Below are 21,231 nucleotides of genomic sequence, written 5' to 3'. Positions count from 1 at the left end.
AACATTCTCACATCCACACGTGTTTTTTAATGGGAGGAAAGCCCATTAGCACATTATAGACACTGAAAATTGGAAGTGCCAATTTTTTTAAAAAATGAGGGAGAAAAATAAATCCAGAGTATTAAGTTGCCTTTGGAACACTTTCCGCTGGCCCCCAGGCTGAAAGGAACGAGGTCATCTGGTCCGTCCCCCCCCACCCCCCCACACCCCCACCTCTGGCCAGAACAACACTGGGACTTCAAACTCCTGCCTGACAGATCAGGCAGTGGTTACTAAAGGAAGAAAACGGCGTTCCCTCTTCTGACCGACCTGTTCTAGTAGTAAGCCTCATTTCTAGCCAGAAAGCCCTTCCTTAGCCATGAGTCTTCCTTAAATTCCTAAATGCAGCCATTCCCCTGCTCGATGGCAGAGTTAAGAGAACAAATACAGTTCATGAGCCATAGGAGTTTCGTCTCCACCAAACAGCACCGCCGCCCCCCACTGGTGCGTAGATGGACTCCACACACGGCAGCTGGTGAAGTCGACCCCCGTGAGGGACCAGCTCCAGGATGATAATGATTTGCGCTGTGCATCAAAGTGTCTCTCGTTCAAACAAGATGGAAATCGTTCACCATCTTCCGCTCATTCTGGGGAGTTTGCCCAGAACAAGGAAGCATGCTGTCCCGTCATTTCGTCTCAGTTCCCTTGATTTTGTCCTCTGGTGCTGGCCAGTGGCAGCTATTCCACATAAAAGAAAGCCATTTTTGCCTTTGGCCTTTCTCCCTGATAGCACCTGTCAGCCATGTCTATTTGTTAGTGTAGTTTCTTCTTAATTCTCTATCATGGGAAAAGCTGAATACAAATCTAGTTCTTTTCCAAAGCGGACTCACAGATACAGAGGACAAACCAGTGGCTACAGTGGGGAGAGGGAAGGAGGGAGGAGCAATATAGGAATAGGGGATTAAGAGGTACAAACAATTAGGTATAAAATAAGCTACAAAGACACATTGTGAAATGTGGGGAATATGGCCAGAATTTTATAATAACTATTAATGGCATATAACCTTTAAAAATCATGAACCACTATATTGTGCACCAGTAATTTATATAATATTGTACATCAGCTATCCTTCAATTAAAAAAAAAAAAGAAATCTAGTTCTTTTTTAACTGAGCATAAAGAGTTGCCGTTCCTGACGTGGCTCTTATCTGTGACAGTGAGCAGAGTCTTTCTCATTTCTCTTTGGGGAGACAAATTCATAGGTGAATTCCTCAATGCCTGTGCTCCAAACAAGACAGCAGAGAATGCTACATGCCTCAGCTGTTCTTGTAAAGTGAGAGTGGACCACCCGGCAGTAATCTCGCTCCCAGGGTCGTCTGGATACCTGAGAAAGCCTGTAAAGCTCTCAGATGGAGACCAGTGGGAGAAAGCTACCAGAGTTAAGCACAAGGCTAGGCTCTCCCAGGGCTTCGCTCGTGGTGTTCACATGTACTCAAGCATGTCGTAAGGTGGTTCTGTCTTTCTCACCACAAACCAACGGTTCCAAATGCAAATCAGGAGAGCACAGGGTTTGGGGCAGTGTTTCTTAAGAGTCTTTTGAAAAGACATGAGCCTTAACGTCCCCATCAGTTAAAGGGGAGATCAGGGACAAGGACATTTTGATGGCAGGCAGATAAGAGGAGAGATGGTCCAGGACCTGCCTCTCCCTATCACAGCAGAAACAGTGGCAGCTTCATCTTGAAGTATTAGTAATAAGACCCTGAAAATGAACCTTGTCCTGCCCTCCTAGGCCACTGGAGATGGTAGACACAGAAGAAAGTGGCCTGGCCATGCTGCATGGGGAGGCCGAAGGTTAAAGGACATTATGCATTTGATGAACACTGCACACATGTCCTCCATACAATAAAAGTATAGATCCTATCTGTTTTCATTCCATTTGCTTTTGAAACATAAAATTTTAAATCTACAATATAGAGTAACAACAGCAGGAACTTCCATAAATCAAGTGATATCACCAATTCTTCAACATCAAAAGAGGGGTTCTCACTCTTACTGGCATACACCCCTCTTCTATACTGGGCCTTCTATACTGGGCCTTCTATACCAAGTATAATTCACACTTGGTCACTTGCTGACTTGTTTTAGCCTTGAGGAAAGTGAAGTTGTACATTTTTACCCTTATCCTAGTAACTCCGAGGAAATGCAAAGGGCAAGTGACTTACCAAGAGTCAGGCAGCAGACCTGGGAGAGAGCCAGGGTCCAGCCCTGTGCTTGGCCGAAGAATTGCCATATCGTCTGGCAGACTTGTTTGGGGTGGGGATGGGCCCTAAGTCGCCCAAATGACTGTCTCCATCCCAGGCTCAGCCCTGCCCCTATAGTAATGCCCTAGACTGGGAAACTAACTTGGGTCTCCTAGCCTAAAGTGTGGCTGCATGCAAATAGAAGCAGATTTTTTTCTCTCTCTCATCACCTAAAACAAAATGGATCATTAAACAAAAGCAGCCCCGGGGAAGATCATTAAGTCAAGTTCTGACCCCTCAGGTGTCTCCCACGCTACCGCAATCGGCTGCCCTTCTAATGACGGGAACGGCAGCGCAGGCTGCGCGCAGGTGCCGCGGTGCTGGTGGACGGCATCCACTTACATGAGGCAACCTCAGCCAGGAGAGCCGCCCCGAGAAACGAGGTGGAGGAGAACTCCGTGGAACTGGGCTGCTGGAATTAGTGGGTGTGGAGCGCAAGCATGAGAATGACTTTTTAAAATTCTCCCAGTGCTCATACAGGGAATTCGGTCATCTGATACATGTGCCCTTTGAATGTGTCCCACACACACGTCATATGAGGATGCTTCTCATCACCTATCACTCTTGAAGGCTTAGTTGAGAAATGTACATACCTAATGACATAATCGTCTCTGGCTTTCAGATGAATCAGGTGAGCAATGTCTGTCCTTGGCCTTCATGTCCCACCAGTGCCCGACCAGATGTGCCTCCGGAAAGCCTGGGGACCCGACCCCCACAGACTGCTCTGGACACTTGCTGGCCTTCTTTCCAGGGGTCTATGTTCCTGTCGGGCACAATGTCGAGGTGGGTAAACACACACACCAAACCCAAGGGGGAAGGGCCGAGGCAGGCAGCAAGTGTCCTGCTCACTCTGCTGGACGGTGGGGCAGCCCCGAGACTGCAAGTGGGGTGACCAAGGCAGAGTGAGATGGAGACCGGGGGACACAGGGGGACAATTTCTGGCCTCACTCCTTCTGAAAGGCTAGACTCTACTCTATCCACCTTGACGACATCCTTGAAAGCTGAGCCTGAGAACTTCAGACAGCTTTCCTTAAATCTCTCGAGTCACCTGGAGATGTGATTACAAGGAAGAGATAAGCAAAAATCTAGGCTTTGTATCAGGATGACTTTCTTTTTCATTTCTGTCTTGTGTCTTAAAATGAAACCTCTCCTTCTTATTCAAGCAGTTTCAAGGTGTGGTGAGGACGGAGTTAAGATCCAGAAGCCCGACTCCCAGTTCAAGCAGCTCTGGTTTATTCACTCACTGTGAACAGTCAGCAGCTTAATTTTGTTCAATTCTTAATTCAGAGTTTCCGAAGCTGGATTCCATACAGCAGCAGCATTCCTTAACATGTTAACAGATGGCTCTAGAAATAGCACTATCATGGTTAAACAGGTTTACAAAATGCTAGATTGAACAAAGTCAAGCAGTTCTCTTTACTTCCAGGTATTAACTATGATCTTGAACATCTCCTATATTCTAGGAGCTGAACTTAATAGAATTTAAGTTCTACTGTGTTTAGTCCTTACAAAACCTTCATAGATGGACACTGTTATTATCCTATAAGAGACACTCTGACTAACATCCTAAACAGAAACGAGAGATCTTTGTCGGTGGATGGGGTCAAAACTGCAGAAAATGTTGGGTGGGCAAGTTCTTAAGTAGGGGTCCAAACCAGTCTTGCCTAGTTATGACATCTATCCAACTCGCACATATGTTCAGCCAGCTAAGGTTGTAAAAGTTTTGTGCTCTGGTTTCTGCTTCTAAGCGGCTAATAGTTGAGGAGTTCTACAAGTTGAGCACGTAGGCTGGAAAGACCAGCGAGGGTCTATAAAAGAGAAGACTAACAATGTACTGGAAGATGAGGGAGGGACAGAACCCACACCTAGAGACAGAATGAGAGGGCAGAAGATGGAAGAAGAAAAGAGGAGAGGGGACATGAGGCAACACACTAACTGTTAAGCAGATATTTAAACCAGCAGCTCAGATCAAGTGAATCAGGATTTCTGACCCATCTGTGAATAAAAAGGCCTATTAATCCTATTAATCCACTTCTGGGTATATATCTGAAGGAACGGAAGTCAGTGTCTAGAAGAGATACTGCACTCTGTTCATGGCATCATTTTTCACAATAGCCAAGCTATGGAAACAACTGTGTCCACTGGCAGATGAACGATTAAAGAAAATGTGTGAGAGAGAGAGACACATAGAATTTAGTCATAAAAAAATATGGAAATCCTGCCATTTTGACAATCTGGAGGGCGTTATGCTAAGTAAAATAAGCCATACAGAGAAAGACAATGCTATATGATCTCACCTGTGTAGAATCTAAAAAAGTCAGATTCATAGAAAAAGAGAGTTGAACGGTGGTTGCCAGAGGCTGGAGAGTGGGAGAAATGGGGAGATGTTGGTAAAAGGGTAAAAACTTTCAGTTATAAGATGAATAAGTTCTGGGGCTCTGATGTACAGCATGGTGACTACTGTTAACAATACTGTATTGTATACATGTAATTTACTAAGAGAGTAAATCTTAAAATGTTCTCACCACCAGAAAATAAAAATAGAAAAGGTAACTATACGAGGTCATGGTGTGTTAACTAACCGTATTGTGGTAATCACTTCACAATGTACACACATAGCAAATCACTATGTCGTACACCTTCAATTTATATGAATTCATTTGTCAATTATAGCTCATTAAAGATGTGGGAGGAGGAGGGTGGTTGCTTATGGGGGTAGAAACTGATTGGAAAGGGACATGAGGAAACTGCATGTGGTCCTGCAAATCTCCTATATCTTAACAGGAGTAGTAGTTGCATGGACATACACGTTTATCAGAGGTGATCAAATAGCACAATCAAGAGCTATGGATTTCATTGTGTATAAATTTTATTAAATAAAATAATAAACTTATCTTTGAGATACATATTAAAATGCTTAAGATGAAACGAGGATGCCTTAGATTTGCTTCAGAATTACTGGCACCGAGGGGTAAGGGTGGGAAAAAAGTTAGAGATGAAATTAGACTGACTTGGTTAATTATTGAAGCTGAGTGGTGAGGACACAGAGTTTCACATACTGTGCTCTCCATTTTTGTTTGTATTTAAAATTTCCCATAATAAACATTTTCTTAATTCCCTAAATGAATATCCCAAGTCCGGAAAATTGTGGAAAATTTTCCACAGTAGCTTCTATAAGAACATATGAAAATATATAATCATAAGGTCAACATTTATGTTTTGTCCAGTCCAGTTCTGTTTTCTATCACTGAACTAAATTCATTTTTAATTTTTAAATGAATAAGTCTTTAAAGGTATTTGTATATCGCCAATATCAACTTTAAAGAATAGGGCCTCACACCAAAAGATCAACACGCTCTGAATCCCATTTGGGATCCAGCATAATGAACTGATCTAAATCATTCTGGAACCCATGTTAAGACAGCCTTTGGAAAATATGCAAGTAATGAGTTTCATATGCTTACTAACTACCAGGAAAAATAGTCATTCCTTGTCATTATCCTGAAAGTATCCCTTCAGGTCTACTGCTTGAGAATTCAGTTAAGTCTTCAGATTTCAAGAAATGCCCCATGGTCTTCACAAGGTTGGATGGTGCAACGTTTCAAAGAGATGGATCTTTTTAAATCTATTTCGTAAGAAAATTGTTTCACTCCCTTGGGCAATTAAAAGATACTCTATTTCTTTTTAAAAACATTTAGGGCTAACATATTCTACTAATGTGAGGAGACTCGTTTCTCTTAAGAAAGTTACCAGAACTATGCAGAGTACTCTAGATGCAGATGTATCATGATTTTGAATCATGGATAGAATGACACTGAGTTTCATAAATATATTGGCCACAATACAAGAGAGACCCTTGGGTACACATCTTAGGGAGCTGCATCATGTTAACCTCACAGGCATTCTTAACAGCCTAAAAGAATTACAGAATCACAAGTTTACAACTCGAAGGGAATTTACAGCTCATATAGTCCAACCAGCATATTGTGTAAACGAGAAGCTGAAGCCTGTAATAGTTGCCTGATTCACTCAACGTTGCACAGATAGTAAGAACAGAGCTGCGACTGGAGCTCAAATCTCCTGGCTCCAAATCAGTACCTGCATCATCAGTGTTGATTTGTCTATCAAGCAAGGCACCTCCAAAGACCAAACTCACACCCAAGGATAGAGCATCAATACGAGTTCTCTAACACGTATAAGATTTCCAAGATGTTATATGCACATCAAGAGAGAGAAAAGAAGAACGAAGAAGTTTGCCCTAGCAAACACATTTTTAATTACCTGTCAGGAAAGTATAATCAAAGGAGGGGGGAGAAAAGGTGATATTGGATACCAGATTGTTTAAGTTAGCTCCAGGTTCCCTTTAAAACAATGTAAATTGACCAAAAGGCTTAATCTGTTTAAGCCCACTGCTCGTAAAGTCAATTCATCATTATTTAAAGATCTGCTATATCTTTTTTAAGAGCTGAGGCACAGAACTTAAAGGGGAAAAATCCTAATCAGAGGCTCTGTTCTCAAAGAACTAAGACGTCAATAATCCTATGTCAAATATCACTGTCATCTGACGCAAGGACCCTCCCTCACTCCCAGGGCATAATGAATGCATTAAGGTTGGCAGTCAGCTCACATTCTTCCTCTCCACCCACATTATTGCATTCGTACTGAACCATTTCAATCTCCCTGTGCATTATCCATTCATTGAACATTGAACATTGAACACTTCATCTCCACTGAACTTCATCAATTCACTCTCATGCACATACCCTAGGCCAAAGCTTCTCAGAACTGTGCACACAGTTCACCTGCAAATCTTGTTCAAATGCAGATTCTGATTCAGCAGGTCTGAGGGATAGAGCACTACACCTCCTCATTTCTACAGTCTCCCAGGTGATGCTGGTGCCACTGGTCCATAGACCACCCTTTGAGTAGCAAAGATCTTATCATCACCCAGAACTGCTCTACTTTCAAAATCCTTGAAAATCTCTTTTTGACTACAGTCTCCTACTTTCTACTTTCTTCTGCATGCAGAATAAGTTCTTTGAACTCGGAGCTCCATCCTCCTTGACTCCCCCTCTAGGCTTGGTCCAGCAGAGCTCAGAATGGAGCAGTTCTGAATGAAAGGATGAGGCAGGTAGACACAGTGTTATTCAGGCAGAGGTGCCAATGGGCAATTGGAACTCGGGGTCTGCCACTCAAAGACAGGCTGGAGTTGGAGATAGAAATTTAAGTGTTATCCACATCAAGATGAACATCCCACCCAGGCGAGTGGATGTGCTGCCCAGAAAGTGTTTAGAGAAGAAAAAGGGCCAAGGAAAGAATCTGGGAAACACCAGTGGAAAAGGGGAGTCATGAAAGGAGACCAGGAAAGTCTACAATGTAGGCAGAGAACTTAGACACGGTGGTGTCTTGGCAGCCAAGGGAGGAGCAAATTTCAAAAAAGAGAGACCTTTCCAAACTCCTCCTCTACAAAAATCCCCTCATTCAAGGCAGGTGATTTTGCTCACTATTCCCTAAATGTGTCTACTGCCTCCTTCTTCTAAGCTGGGATTCCCTATATTAGCCTCTCTGAGGAGGCTCTTCTGCACCCACCTCTTCTTACCCATCCTTCAAGAGCCACCCACACAAGTGATGAATTGTCCTCACAAGACACAATGCCTTGCCTGAAGGAGGCGCTCAGTAAGTGTGCAATGGTGGGCATACAGGTTCAATGAACAACCGTCTGCAGGCTTAACTGTATGCCTGGTGATACATAGGGTCAAATGATCAACAAAAACGCATGTGCATCTAGAGGGCATATGTGCTGTATCTGAAATCTGTTCTACCCAAGAAATTCTTAGACATAGGGCTACCATAAATATACTGCTGAGTATATTTCAGTCACTGCTGAGTTACGAAAAGAGAAAATGGCCCCAAATTGAAATGAATGTAGTTTGTAGAGCAACGATGGGCAAATTAGAGTGCCGATCTGATGCAGGACTATTTACTAATAAATGAAATCTCTTTAAGATCTTTAGGACAGGGTAAAAACAAAGCTGGCTGACTTCAGTGATTTAGTAATTATGCCACATAGAGATAACGGTAAAGGGAATAATACAGGTCCCCAAATTTAGGCCAATTGTTAAATTGTTCATTATACACACACAAATTCTCTGCTCATCTCCTCCCTATCTGTAAACCACAGTCTGTGGGAGCAAGATTTTTAGAACCAGGACTTACCTGGTGGCGCAGTGGTTAAGAATCCGCCTGCCAATGCAGGGGACATGTGTTCGATCCGTGGTCCGGGAAGATCCCACATGCCTCACAGCAACGGAGACCGTGCGCCACAACTACTGAGCCTGCACTCTAGAGCCCGTGAACCACAACTACTGAGCCCGTGTGCCACAACTACTGAAGGCTGTGCGCCTAGAGCCCATGTTCCACAACAAGAGAAGCCACCATGATGAGAAGCCCGCGCAATGAAGAGTAGCACCCGCTCGCCGCAACTAGAGAAAGCCTGCGCGCAGCAATGAAGACCCCACGCAGCCAAAAATAAATAAATAAAATTTTTTAAAAAAAGAAGAGAGAGGGACACGGTGGCTGATGCCTCTTGTCTTAAAAAAAGAAAAAAAAAGATTTTTAGAACCTTATAAAATGAAGCAAGTTCTCTCCAGGGGGGAAATCAGATTATAAAGACTAATCCAAAATAATTTCCTACAGCTTAAGTCACTTTTGAATTTCATAACCAGGAAGGGGTTGAGCCCCCAGCAATATATTATTCTAGTTCCTCCCTTTTAACAATTGGCTGGACCCCAGAAAGGATGCCATTTGACACTGCTGCTGCACACTGCTCACAGGGCCACGGAGATGCTCTGCTCTCTGCAGCTGGGGCTGTTTTCTTCGGACACTATCAGTCAAAGCGCTTAAGCTTCGAAAACCCCTTTACGATCATTCTTCATAACTTCCAAGAGCAACCTGGTGTGGTTTTCTCCATTTCACAGATTAACGTCTTCGGCACACAAGGTGGCATGCCCCCGGATCGCCGATTGTTTTAATGCCTATCAATTAACATTTACTGAACCACTACCTTGGGCTCCTCCGCCATATCCACTCACAGGGACAGAAGCATCAATGTCCAGGCCTTATGAACCCAACTCTGCCCACGGACTTTCAAAACTGTGGCTGCAGTCAGCATCAAACACCAAGAGTCCTCTGTTAGTGCAGCGGCCAACGACGCCGACGGGGCCCATCGGCCTCCCTCCCCTCTTCCAAGCTGGAAGGCTGAACACATGGGCACTCCTCTCTGGTTCCTGTCAAATTATGGGAAATGCAGCCATCTTGCTGCTGCTCTATTAGTAAAATGCAAAGCTTCACGTAAGTTTAGAAAGTACCACGCTGCTCTAGCCACAGGGTGGCCCGACTAAATAAATGTTTCCTGAGCAGAGCTCTCTGGCAGAAAGACTAAAGCCTGGCATTTGAAAGACTCACTCATCTCCTCCACGGAACAGAAAAGTATCACCTTTAGGTTTACTTATGTTGCCTTCCTTTTCCATTGAAATGAAATATCCTGGTAAAGCTAATCTACTGAACCCCCAATATCTTTGTGGAAATGAATTCCTCACCAAGTGGAGAAAGAAGGCTGCTGAGGCCCCCAGAGCACAGAGATGTTGGAAGGGAGGAGAAAGGCAGAAAAAAGAACTCTGAGCTTTCATCCTCTCCAGTTTTGCCCCATGCTTCTGCACTTATGCTAATGGGTATAACTGTTCGAGCTGATGTATGTTCTTTCTGCAAGCTGAACTGGTAATGCATCTCTAGTCCATATTTTAAGTGACCTGACTCTTCTAGAAAGAATGTACTTCTGCTGTAAAGAGTTTGGCCAAATGCGTGAAACGCCCTTCTACTCCATTCAGTGACGATACAGGAAGAAAAACAAAGGAAAATAGCTTGGCTTTTGGATTGTGAAACTTATTTCCACACTGCATTGCTATTTTAGTCATGCGCATTTGAGTACATTGTCACCATTATTGCAAAATAGCTTTCTAACTGAAACTACATCACTGCATATAATGGGAAAAAAAAAATGCAGTGATTGTCTTTTGAAAGGTCAAAATGAAGTCTACTGCTTGGAAAAATCATTTCCAAGTGGGGTGCTGTGGATTCTCCTTGAACATTTTCCACTTGCACCAGTTCAACAGCATTTTTGCAATTAATAAATCCACGCCTGCCAATATGTAGAAATCACAAGTAAATGGATACCTATTTACAATCAAACAAAAATACTTTAGCCAGGAGATTCCCAAGTTGTTTTACTATTCTAATTTAGCACAACTAAAGCTATTTAAAAGTTACAGAAATAAACAATTTTAAAACATTTTTCCCTTTTATGTCAAGAAAGTGAAATTGATGTATTTTTTTAGATTTCGGTACATCTTTCTTTAAATGTGTTTTGAAAGCCGACTGGTATTTCTTTAGCTAGAAAATAAAAGAATGGCTTTTAAAAAGCCATTCCTCTTGCAGTCCTTATTCTGCCTGATTACATCTTCCTAATAAAACTAATCTTATTAATATGTTGGTATGTGAACACATTACTTTTCTCTTGTTAAAAGCCAACTTGTGGTTTGCTTTGAGTCTTTCAAATACAATTAGCAAAGCCCTCCAGTGCCGGAAAGGGCCTTTTCATTTGGACAAATTATTCCCTGGCTGACTTTAAAGAAAAGGGGGTGAGGGCCCAGGGCAGGGTGGTGTTGGGGGTACTCTCCTATTCTGATGCAGCCCTGGCAGACACAAAAGGCTGCCTGTGCACACCCTCACCAGAAGTGGGGCAAATACTGCTTGCGTCCGCTGCATTTTTTTTTTCTCTTTCATTAGTTTTACTGAAGAGCTAACTGAAAATTTTCAGTAAGAGTATCCAGTTCCGGGCTTCCCTGGTGGCGCAGTGGTTGAGAGTCCGCCTGCTGATGCAGGGGGCGCGGGTTCGTGCCCCGGTCCAGGAGGATCCCACATGCCGTGGAGCGGCTGGGCCCGTGAGCCATGGCCGCTGGGCCTGCGCGTCCGGAGCCTGTGCTCCGCAACGGGAGAGGCCACAGCAGTGAGAGGCCCGCGTACCGCAAAAAAAAAAAAAAAAAAAAAGAGTATCCAGTTCCAATTAAATGATAGTATATAAGACAATAAGGGGGGAAGTGCCCGGCCAAGATTTCACTGATGAGCTGATAACTTCTCAACTGATAACACCTCCCACACTGCATCTGTGGAAAACCAGTGTCAAAACACAAGCTGGATTAGACAGCTTTACTGCTGGGCCTTCCCCTCATTGAAGGAAATGAGAGTGTTGTTTCTCAACATTTTGGACTTTCCAAAATGTAATGCCTGGCCTATCTAAACAATGACTTATTAAACCTTGTCTCTTTTCAAATACTGTGGCTAGATAAGCTGCAGGCTCCAGGCTCCCATTTCGTTTTCGAGTGTCAGAGGGAAACCTGGGAGGGAGGGATGGCCCAATACACATCCCACCTCCCTAACAATTCTGCTGTGCATCAGACACTGCCGGAATATTTGTTTAATTAGTTAAATTTTCAACTTTTAAATAAGGAGAAAAAACAAGCTATGGGTGGCCTGCTAACCTCAAATGAGCAAATATCCAAGGTTATAAAATCACCTCCTGCTCAGAATACCTGGTTAGAAATAAAAACAGCATTTACCAAATTCTACCCCAAGTCAAGAACAGAGGTCGCATTAAGAAGTATGAAACTGAATTTGAAAGCCAGAGTACCAAGGGTGCAGCATTATTTCATTAAAAAAATGGACTCTGCACATTCTCTATAACTAAAACACCTTTCTTTAACAACAACATCAAAAAGCCATCGCTGAGATTAACTGGAGAAATACTTTTTTAAAAAATGCATCTAAACCACTCTTAAAAACCAGGCTCTAATTTTGTGTTTGCAAAACGACACTTGCAGCTGGATCCCTGCAAATGCAAATTGGACACAGAACATTGCAATTACTTAGTTTGTGTACACAAAGATGAGTTTTGCATATACAAAGGGTTTCAGGCTGCAGAACGGTGACCAGTCTGGAGCTGAAGAAAAGTTGGTCCTTTGTATTTTAAAGCTGGAGTAATGAAAATTTCCAAGAGACTTTTATGATATAATGTTATAAGCAGCAGAATACTTTACTGGAATAAAATTCTCCTAAAATGCAGGTGGGTGGGTTGTGATGATTGTTACATTGTGATTTTTCAATAAAGGGTAAGTAAATTCCATATCCAGATATTGACAATGAAATAACAACATCTAAATTAAGACTAAAGTTAGAAAAACACTTTCAACATATAATAACAGAAACCTGGGAATGGGAAAGCCCCTTGAGGTGGTGGCCCCAATCTCTGGTTTTACAACAGAGGAAGCCCTAAGAAGTAAAGGGACCCAGCCAAGGGCCTTCTCAGCCCAAGTCCAGGGTCAGGAGCGCTGCCTTCTCTCCTACAGCTCCTTTCCCAGCTGGATTGCCTTTGGTTCTAGAATAATGCTGTCTGCAACATTGGAGATTACTAGGGAACAGATCCTCTTCAGAGGAGATGGTCTCTACTACCCAAGGTTGCACTGGAAGGTGACTGAGTCCCCTGTTGGAACCCTCTATACAAGTTTATGTCTTCCAATGTTTTCACTTTTTTCTGAAGTATTTTGTTGTACAATAAGAGAGTCCTAAGAGATTCTAGAAAGGGTGCAAAATTGCTACCACTGCATTGTGATAAATTACAAATAACCCACCAGGACACAAACAGGTCCCATTATTTTTATGTAAATATTCCATTTTTTAACCTTAAAACTTAGCTTTTTAAAAAATCCACGTTAAAACCTAAACTTCTACTTACACTGGCACCAGGATTCCTAGATGATATTCCTATACGTGTTCCTTTTTCCAATGACACTGGCATAAGAGCTGTATTAGAAGAAACAGTTTAGCCCTGGACACAGAGTAAAATAAAGTCTTCATACACTAGTACGACAAACCTGTAAAAGAACAAGCCTTTTCTTAGTGAGTATATATTATTGTTCATGTGTGTTGCTTCTGTACAACTGCTTTTGAAGAATCACAGAGGGCAGGCATATCTGTGAGGGTAAGAAAGAAAGCACTGAGCTAATAAATCAAGATTAAGTAGCCACTAGAAGAGAAGCTGTAACCAAGTGGGAATTTCTAAAGAAGCAAGAGCATTCTGGACTAAAAGAAATACACTGACCCCCTCTCTCAAACACACACTCTGTCTCTCCCTTCCTCTTCCTTCTTTGCTTTGAATGTAACCAGATCACCACAACCACCACCACCCCCAAAAAATAAAGATGGCGCCACCATCTCTGCATACTTGCCTGGTACTGAGAGACTTCAGTAAGTCACAACCATTGAAACATACATTCCCTGCAAAATCCCCACTAAAATGACAATGAAATTTTTAAGATGTAAGTTTACCAGTTGAAAGAGTACAGGAAGGAAATAGTAGATGAGGAAAGTCAAAAAAAGTTTGGAAGTTGGAAAGGGGTAGGTGACTCAACAGACCTGAGAAACCTAAATCCAAGTGTGCATGGGAGCGTGACAGGGAATTCCAACAAGAAGCAAAGAACTCCAGTCCAGAGGCTCTAACCTGGAGACACTAGTTACCTCTGGAGGCAGGGATGCAGTGGGGTTGGAAATACTGGGATTAGTTGAAAATCTGTACAAGAAGCACTTAAATGTCAGATCCCCCCACCCCCAAGCCTTAAACAGAGAAGAAACTGTCCCTTCCTATCCAGGCAGAAGACAGGAGATTTATTGTCTGAATATGTTGACACGAAGATCCGACTGGGAGGGTACAAGGCACAGCTGCAGATTGGGTGAAGCATAATACTGAAAATTGAGGTGTAAGTGAAAAGTCCTCAGTCCTAAAGGTGAGAGTCCCCCCTTTCTAGGCTCCCAGAATGTAGGGCAGGCTTATGACTCTCAAGAAGTTATTTGGAGGAGAATTATTTATTGAAACTGACCAGCCTAAGAGAAACAACCCTCACATAATCATATTTGGGATAACCCTTTGAAAAAGCCAACTTGACATGTTATCACCCTACAATAAAGTCCACCACTAGACAAGTTCCCATGCACACAGAACTTAGATAAGGATTACCAACAGTTTAAGAAAAGCTTATAATATGAAAGAGAAAGAATTCAAAATGAATATTTTTAGAAAGGAATTTGAAAGAAATAGGCAAGCAGGAAGTAAAAGAAAACTTTAAAAAAATCTCAACAAAGATGAAATATCTGCAATTATATGAAGCACCTTTATTATATGTGCCCTTAGAAAGAAAAAATTATGACAGCCCACCAATTATAAAATGAATCTCAACTTTAGATAAGTTAAAATGTGAACGAAGTATATTCTAGAACTGATGAAAGAGTATACTCAGGAAAAGAAGATATTGCATCCAGGAAACAAGGTCAGTGTGTTATTTTTTAAAAAGAGAACCAAAAAGAGGTCTTGTAAATTAAAAATATGATATCAAAAATTAAAAATTCAGTAGACAGGTTGGAAGATAAAGTTGTGGCAATCACAGAAAATAAAAGAAGTTGGAAGAGTTGAAAAAATGGAGGAACCCAAGGAGAAACACTTCGAGACACATATTAATCAAACTAAGAAAAATTAAATTCAAAGAAAAAATATTAAAAGCAGCAAGGGAAAAGCAAAAAGTAACATACAAGGGAATCCCCATAAGGTTTTCAGCTGACTTTTCAGCAGAAACTCTGCAGGCCAGAAGGGAGTGGCAGGATATATTCAAAGTAATGAAAGGGGGAAACCTACAACCAAGATTACTCTACCCAGCAAAATCTCATTCAGATTCAATGGAGAAATCAAAAGCTTTACAGACAAGCAAAAGCTAAGAGAATTCAGCGTCACCAAATCAGCTTTAAGACAAATGCTAAAGGAACTTCTCTAGGCGGGAAACACAAGAGAAGAAAAAGACCTACAAAAACAAACCCAAAACAATAAAGAAAATGGTAATAGGAACATACATATTGATAATTACCTTAAATGTAAACAGATTATATGCTCCAACCAAAAGACACAGACTGGCCAAACGGATACAAAAACAAGACCTATATATATGCTGCCTGCAAGAGACCCACTTCAGACCTAGGGACACATACAGGCAAAGTGAGGGGATGGAAAAAGATATTCCATGCAAATGGAAATCAAAAGAAAGCTGGAGTAGCAATACTCATATCAGATAAACTAGACTTTAAAATAAAGACTGTCACAGAGACAAGGAAGGACACTACATAATGATCGAGGGATCCATCCAAGAAGACATAACAATTATAAATATTTATGAACGCAACATAGGAGCACCTCAATACATAAGGCAAATGCTAACAGCCATGAAAGAAGAAATTGACAGTAACACAATAATAGTGGGGGACTTTAACACCTCACTTACACCAATGGACAGATCATCCAGACAGAAAATAAATAAGGAAACACAAGCTTTAAATGACACAATAGACCAGATAGATTTAATTGACATTTATAGGACATTCCATCCCAAAACAGCAGAATACACTGTCTTCTCAAGTGCACACAGAACATTCTCCAGGATAGATCATATCTTGGGTCACAAATGAAGTTTCAGTAAATTTCTCCTCTCTCAGCAGGAGAAAATTGAAATCATATCAAGCATCTTTTCTGACCACAACACTGTGAGATTAGAAATCAATTACAGGAAAAAAAAAACTGTAAAAAAAACACAAACACATAGAGACTAAACAATATGCTACTAAATAGCCAAGAGATCACTGAAGAAATCAAAGACGAAATCAAAAATTATATACAAACAAATGACAATGAAAACACGATGACCCAAAACCTATGGGGTGCAGCAAAAGCAGTCCTAAGAGGGAAGATTAGAGCAATTCAATCCTACCTCAAGAAACAAGAAAAATCTCAAATAAACAACCTAACCTTACACCTAAAGCAATTAGAGAAAAAGAACAAACAAAACCCAAAGTTAGTAGAAGGAAACAAATCATCAAAATCAGAGCAGAAATTAATGAAATAGAAACAAAGAAAACAATAGCAAAAATCAATGAAACTAAAAGCTGGTTCTCTTTATTCTTCAATTTATTAATATGGTGTATCACATTGATTGATTTGCATATACTGAAGAATCCTTGTACCCCTGTCCTTCAAAACTAAGGTGAAATTCAACAAAGAAGGAGATTTGATATCCAAGAAAAAGAGGATCCAGTACAGGAGAGAACTAAAGGTTGATACTGAATAAAGCAATTACTCTAAACTAGAGCAGGAAGACAAAGGGGGGAAAAAAGAAACGTCATTATCCAAAATTTTTGGCTGAGGGAATAAGAATGAAATAGTGAGAATTACATGGAAGCAAATAAAAAACCAAGGAAATTACTAACTGCAGAAAAAACAAAAAGCTAGGCAGGAAAACAAATGTAATCATAGAACACTACATGATTCAGTTGTAAATACATATACATATATATGCAGTCATAATAATAAAAGCTCTATTTTTTTAGCTTCAAATTTTATTTTGTGACTATACCTTTAACTAAAAATTATGTCACAAAATATTGGGAGGATGGGAGGAAAAAGTATTGGTAGAGGAAGAGTGTATAAAGGAGCTAAATCTTTTTCCATTTTACAAAATCACAAAATAATATCAAAATTTTTAATATTCAAAACATCAATATAGATAAGCTATTTTGGAAATACAAAGGGAAACAGCAGAGGCCAATAAAAACGTTAAGGATTATGGCCTCCAAAGAATGGCAGTCAGGAGTGGAGAAGAGCAGAATGGGAGACTTGTGTTTGCCTTAACTCTCAGAGTATTATGAATTCATTTTTAATTCAGTGTGGGTCTTCTTTCATTGTATTCAATCTAGAAAATCATGTATCGTTTTGATTTAAACAACTACAACATCAAGGAAAGAGGGTGAGCTTCACCCAAGGGCAGAGCCAACTGTTAAAGGGCCAGCCAGTGAATGGGTCTCAGAAGTGCCAAACACAATAGGAGAATGGGGCAAAGCCAAGAGTGGGATTTACAGGACCGAGAAGTCAGAGCAGCTGCCAGAGGGGAAAAGAGGTCTCCAACATTGGCTCAGTCTAAACTGAGAAATAGTAGCTGGGACAAAGTTAAGTCTACAGTCTACCTCTTAAAGATCTCATGTGAAAACACTGGTAGTTGTAAAGACTGGACTGACTCCCTAGTTCAGAATGAAGGAATAAATAAATGAATTAGTATCTCTTTCATCTCAGAAATAAAACTAATGTTTTTAGAATATAAGATTAAAAAATGTTAGCGCATTCAGGTGTCTCTTCATTTTCTTCCAGGGGAGTGATTTTTCAATGCAGTCCTGCTTGCACAATGTTGTACCCTATCCGTAGGAATAAATAGGGCTTGGGACAGTAACTGGTCAAACGGTATGCTGACTAACTCTGGTCTAGTTCAATGATTCTTACCTTTTTGTGACATGGACCCCATTAAAAATCAGATGAAGGGTGCTGGCCCCTCTCTCCAGAAATATACACACGTGCCCTTACGTACAAAATGTTGCACAGAATTGTAAAGAGTTAATGCACCCTAACTCAGGAAACCCTCATCCACTTAAAGAGGTCATGGAAAGTCGGATGAATTTGGAGGGAGCCTCCTACTAACGAACTAAGTGAACCCACTCCACCGTGTTTGACTTCATTTCTCTAGAAACATGGATATTTTCACACATGTGCCACATTTGGTCTACTGCAAGATAAACTGTCCAGACTTGTGCGAATGCCATCAGTGTGTCAGAGTGCTGACACTGAAGTGAATGATGTTTCCAATCTGTGCTGTCACAGGAATGCAGCTCTTGTAGCCTCCCAGAGCTCACGGCCATGGATATTTATATACTTGCTCAAGTATTTTTAGGTGATGAAGATCCCACCCAAGATGGGACCATTACATGGTCCAGGATCAAGTTCACAGCCGTGGTCCCTGGGGTGCTCAATAAACAGCATCTGCTGATTTAGGAAATGGTGGTTTACACTTCAGAAGAAAACAGGCAAAATAGATCGCTGCAGATGGAGAGGAGACGGAGTCCTAGCTGGACTTTGTCAAGTATGTGAAAGAGTAAAGAGAAACTGATATGTTAAAAGTGTGTGTTTGGGCAGGCAGGGGGCAGGAAAAGGAAGGAAGCACTCCTGCCTGTGCTCGCTTGTAGGGCCTGAGACACTTAATCTTCGGGTCATGGGTTTGCCCCCATATTGGGCACATTGTTGTTAAAAAGGTCAGACTGATGTAGTGGATAAAGAAAGCCACTGACCAGGAGTCAGGGGATGCAACTAATCTTGGCTTGGCCACCACACAGCGCATTCTAAAACCAAATACCAGTGCTCTAGAATTGGAACAATTCGGTGGCAGAGGCCAAACAGCTCCATCCAGACACCCTGGAGTGAGAGCCACTGCACATGTGGGCGACCCAATATAAACCACCAGAGAGCGTCCAGTAATGACTCCGGGAACCCGGCAAGTAACATGACTAAAAAGAAGCTGGAGGACTTCCCTGGTGGCGCAGTGGTTGAGAGTCCGCCTGCCGATGCAGGGGACACGGGTTCGTGCCCCGGTCCGGGAAGATCCCACATGCCGTGGAGCGTCTGGGCCCGTGAGCCATGGCCGCTGAGCCGGTGCGTCCGGAGCCTGTGCTCCGCAATGGGAGGGGCCACAACAGTGAGAGGCCCGCGTAACGCAAAAAAAAAAAAAAGAAGCTGGAGAATCTGGGCATCGCCCTAGAGATCGATGGGCTGGAGAAGAAGCTGTCACGTCGGAGGGACCTGGAGGCTGTGAACTCCAGGCTCTACGGGGCGGAGCTGGGCTCAGAGGCCAGGAGGTTTCTGGAGAAGGAGAAAAGCAGCCCAATGAACAAAGCCTCCGACTATGAGAAGGAGCTGCAGCTGCTTCGGCAGGAGAACCGGAAAACATGCTGCTGTCGGTGGCCATCTTCCTCCTTCGGACCCTCATCGACGCCTACTGGACCCTGTGAGCCTGAGATTTCTCCAGTCAGCACAGGCTTCCCCTCAGCACCGTGGTCACGGCCAAGCAGGCCCGTCAAGCCTCAAGAGGGCCAAGGTACAAGGGCCATTTCTGCCTGACCCAGACATCGCAGCAGGGCTTCCTGTCAGCCCAGCCCCTCTCGCCTCCCATTCCTGCTGTGGGGCTTGAGTCTCCAGAAGGACTTTGTGCTGGCTTAGCCCAAGGGAAAGGCAGTAAAGACCACCCTGGCTGCAAGACAAAACCCCACCAGAGGAGGCTAGACAGACACTTGGCAAGCACTTGTCTGAGCCACGCTGGGAGTCCCACTGATATCTGACGGCCTCTCCAGTGGGGCTTTACTTCTAACTTCAGATTTCTGATGCCGCCCACTAGAAGGTCTTCAGAATCCCCACTGTAAAAACCCATTACTACCCCCCAGTACCATCTCCCACAGTATAAGTGGATCTGAACTCCTGGCTTTGTGTACCTGATAAGGTCTAAGCACAGGACTCTGTCACCACCCAGCATTGTTGTACTGACTGCAATATAGCGGTTACATTTGGAAAAGCCACCTCACCTCCCTGGGCCTCAGTTTTCACCACTGTACAGGAAGGGGCTTGGATTTGATGTCTTCTGGTCCAGTAATAACCCCAAATAATAAGCATAATAATAATAGATTACATTTATCGGCTGCGTCCTATGTGCCAAGCATACAGTAAGGGGGATGCAAGAGTGAACAGAAACAGACATGGTTGCTGCTGTCATGGAACTTACTGTCTGGCAAAAGAGGCCAACGTTAACTTAAAAAAATCCCACACATAGACGTGTGGTTACAACCAGAGAGGCATGCTATGATAGAAAGGAGCGGAGTGTGTGAGACTTGTCTGGAGTGTCAGGAAAAGACATCCTGAGAGAGTGGTGTTTGAGTTAACTTCTGAAGGATGAGCAGGGGTGCTGGGGAGAACACTGACATGCAGAAGTCTCATATACATTGTTACGTTGGCCTGGAATATGAGAAACAAAAGTAAGAGAAATCATGGCTACCATGTATTGAATATTTACTTAGTGCTTGGCATTGTGTTCAATATTATTTATATACAATGCTTGAGTTCTTTCAGTGACCTTGTCAGTTAAAAATTATTTATCCCCATTTTAGAGTCAGTAAACTAAGGCACAGTTTCAGAAACATGCTCAAGACCAAAACAGTAAGACGCAGAGCTAGGTCTGTGAAACCCCACGCCTGCACACTTCACCATCAGGCTATACCATCTCCCAATATAATGGGCCCTATTAAAAGATTATGCATCAAAAAAAAAAAAAAGATTATGCATCAGAATAGATAAGGTTTCCACCAGGTTCACTAGTAAAAGGACAAATATACTTTTAAAAATACTATTATAGTACCCAAAGGAATGGCGGAGACACTGTCCTAGATACATGTGGTAATAACGAGACAATTACAGTACATGCAACACCCAGAGCCCCAATGATAGCCCAGCCCTAAGCAATCCTATTTTCCATTGCATCGCACACGTGTACCCGCCCAACTACCCACCAGAGATGAGTGAAACAGGAGTGGACTTCCAACCTAGAGAGCCTAATCTACAGGCTGCCAATAGCCTTTGAGACAACCCAGCATGGAAATCTCCACCAAGGCAAACTTGTACAGGTTCAACCACAATTATATTCTCCAAGATATGAACTGGGAAATCGAGGAGTTTAAGACTTGGTATAGAGAGAGAGCAGAGTTATTCCAGGAGTGCAGAGATTATTAAAGTTAGAAAACTCTAGTAATGAAGGTGGTTCAAAGATACAAATGTCCAATTATAAGATAAATATCAATACATTCCAGGGATGAGATGTACAGCAAGATGACCATAGTCAACAATACTGTATTGTATATTTGAAAGTTACTAAAATAGTAGATTTTT

The 21,231-nt window shown here is 42.2% G+C and overlaps 2 protein-coding genes across 3 annotated transcripts in view; one reads left to right on the top strand and one right to left on the bottom strand.

Moving 5' to 3' along the window:
* Positions 1 to 21,231, bottom strand: part of NPR3 (natriuretic peptide receptor 3) — a 66,370-nt gene that overhangs the window by 16,270 nt on the left and 28,869 nt on the right. The gene's annotated exons all lie outside the window — the stretch shown is intronic.
* Positions 1,478 to 19,556, top strand: CCDC167 (coiled-coil domain containing 167). The gene is given in 5 exon segments (XM_060145924.1): positions 1,478 to 1,482; positions 1,769 to 1,830; positions 2,902 to 3,062; positions 19,033 to 19,240; positions 19,243 to 19,556. Coding segments are annotated over 5 exon segments (504 nt in total). The 3' UTR covers positions 19,311 to 19,556.

This window comes from Lagenorhynchus albirostris, chromosome 3 (assembly GCF_949774975.1).
Source record: "Lagenorhynchus albirostris chromosome 3, mLagAlb1.1, whole genome shotgun sequence".
In the NCBI taxonomy this organism is placed as follows: domain Eukaryota; kingdom Metazoa; phylum Chordata; class Mammalia; order Artiodactyla; family Delphinidae; genus Lagenorhynchus; species Lagenorhynchus albirostris.
Note: the sequence above shows the minus strand (reverse complement) of the source record. Positions and strands in the feature narration are given on the sequence as shown.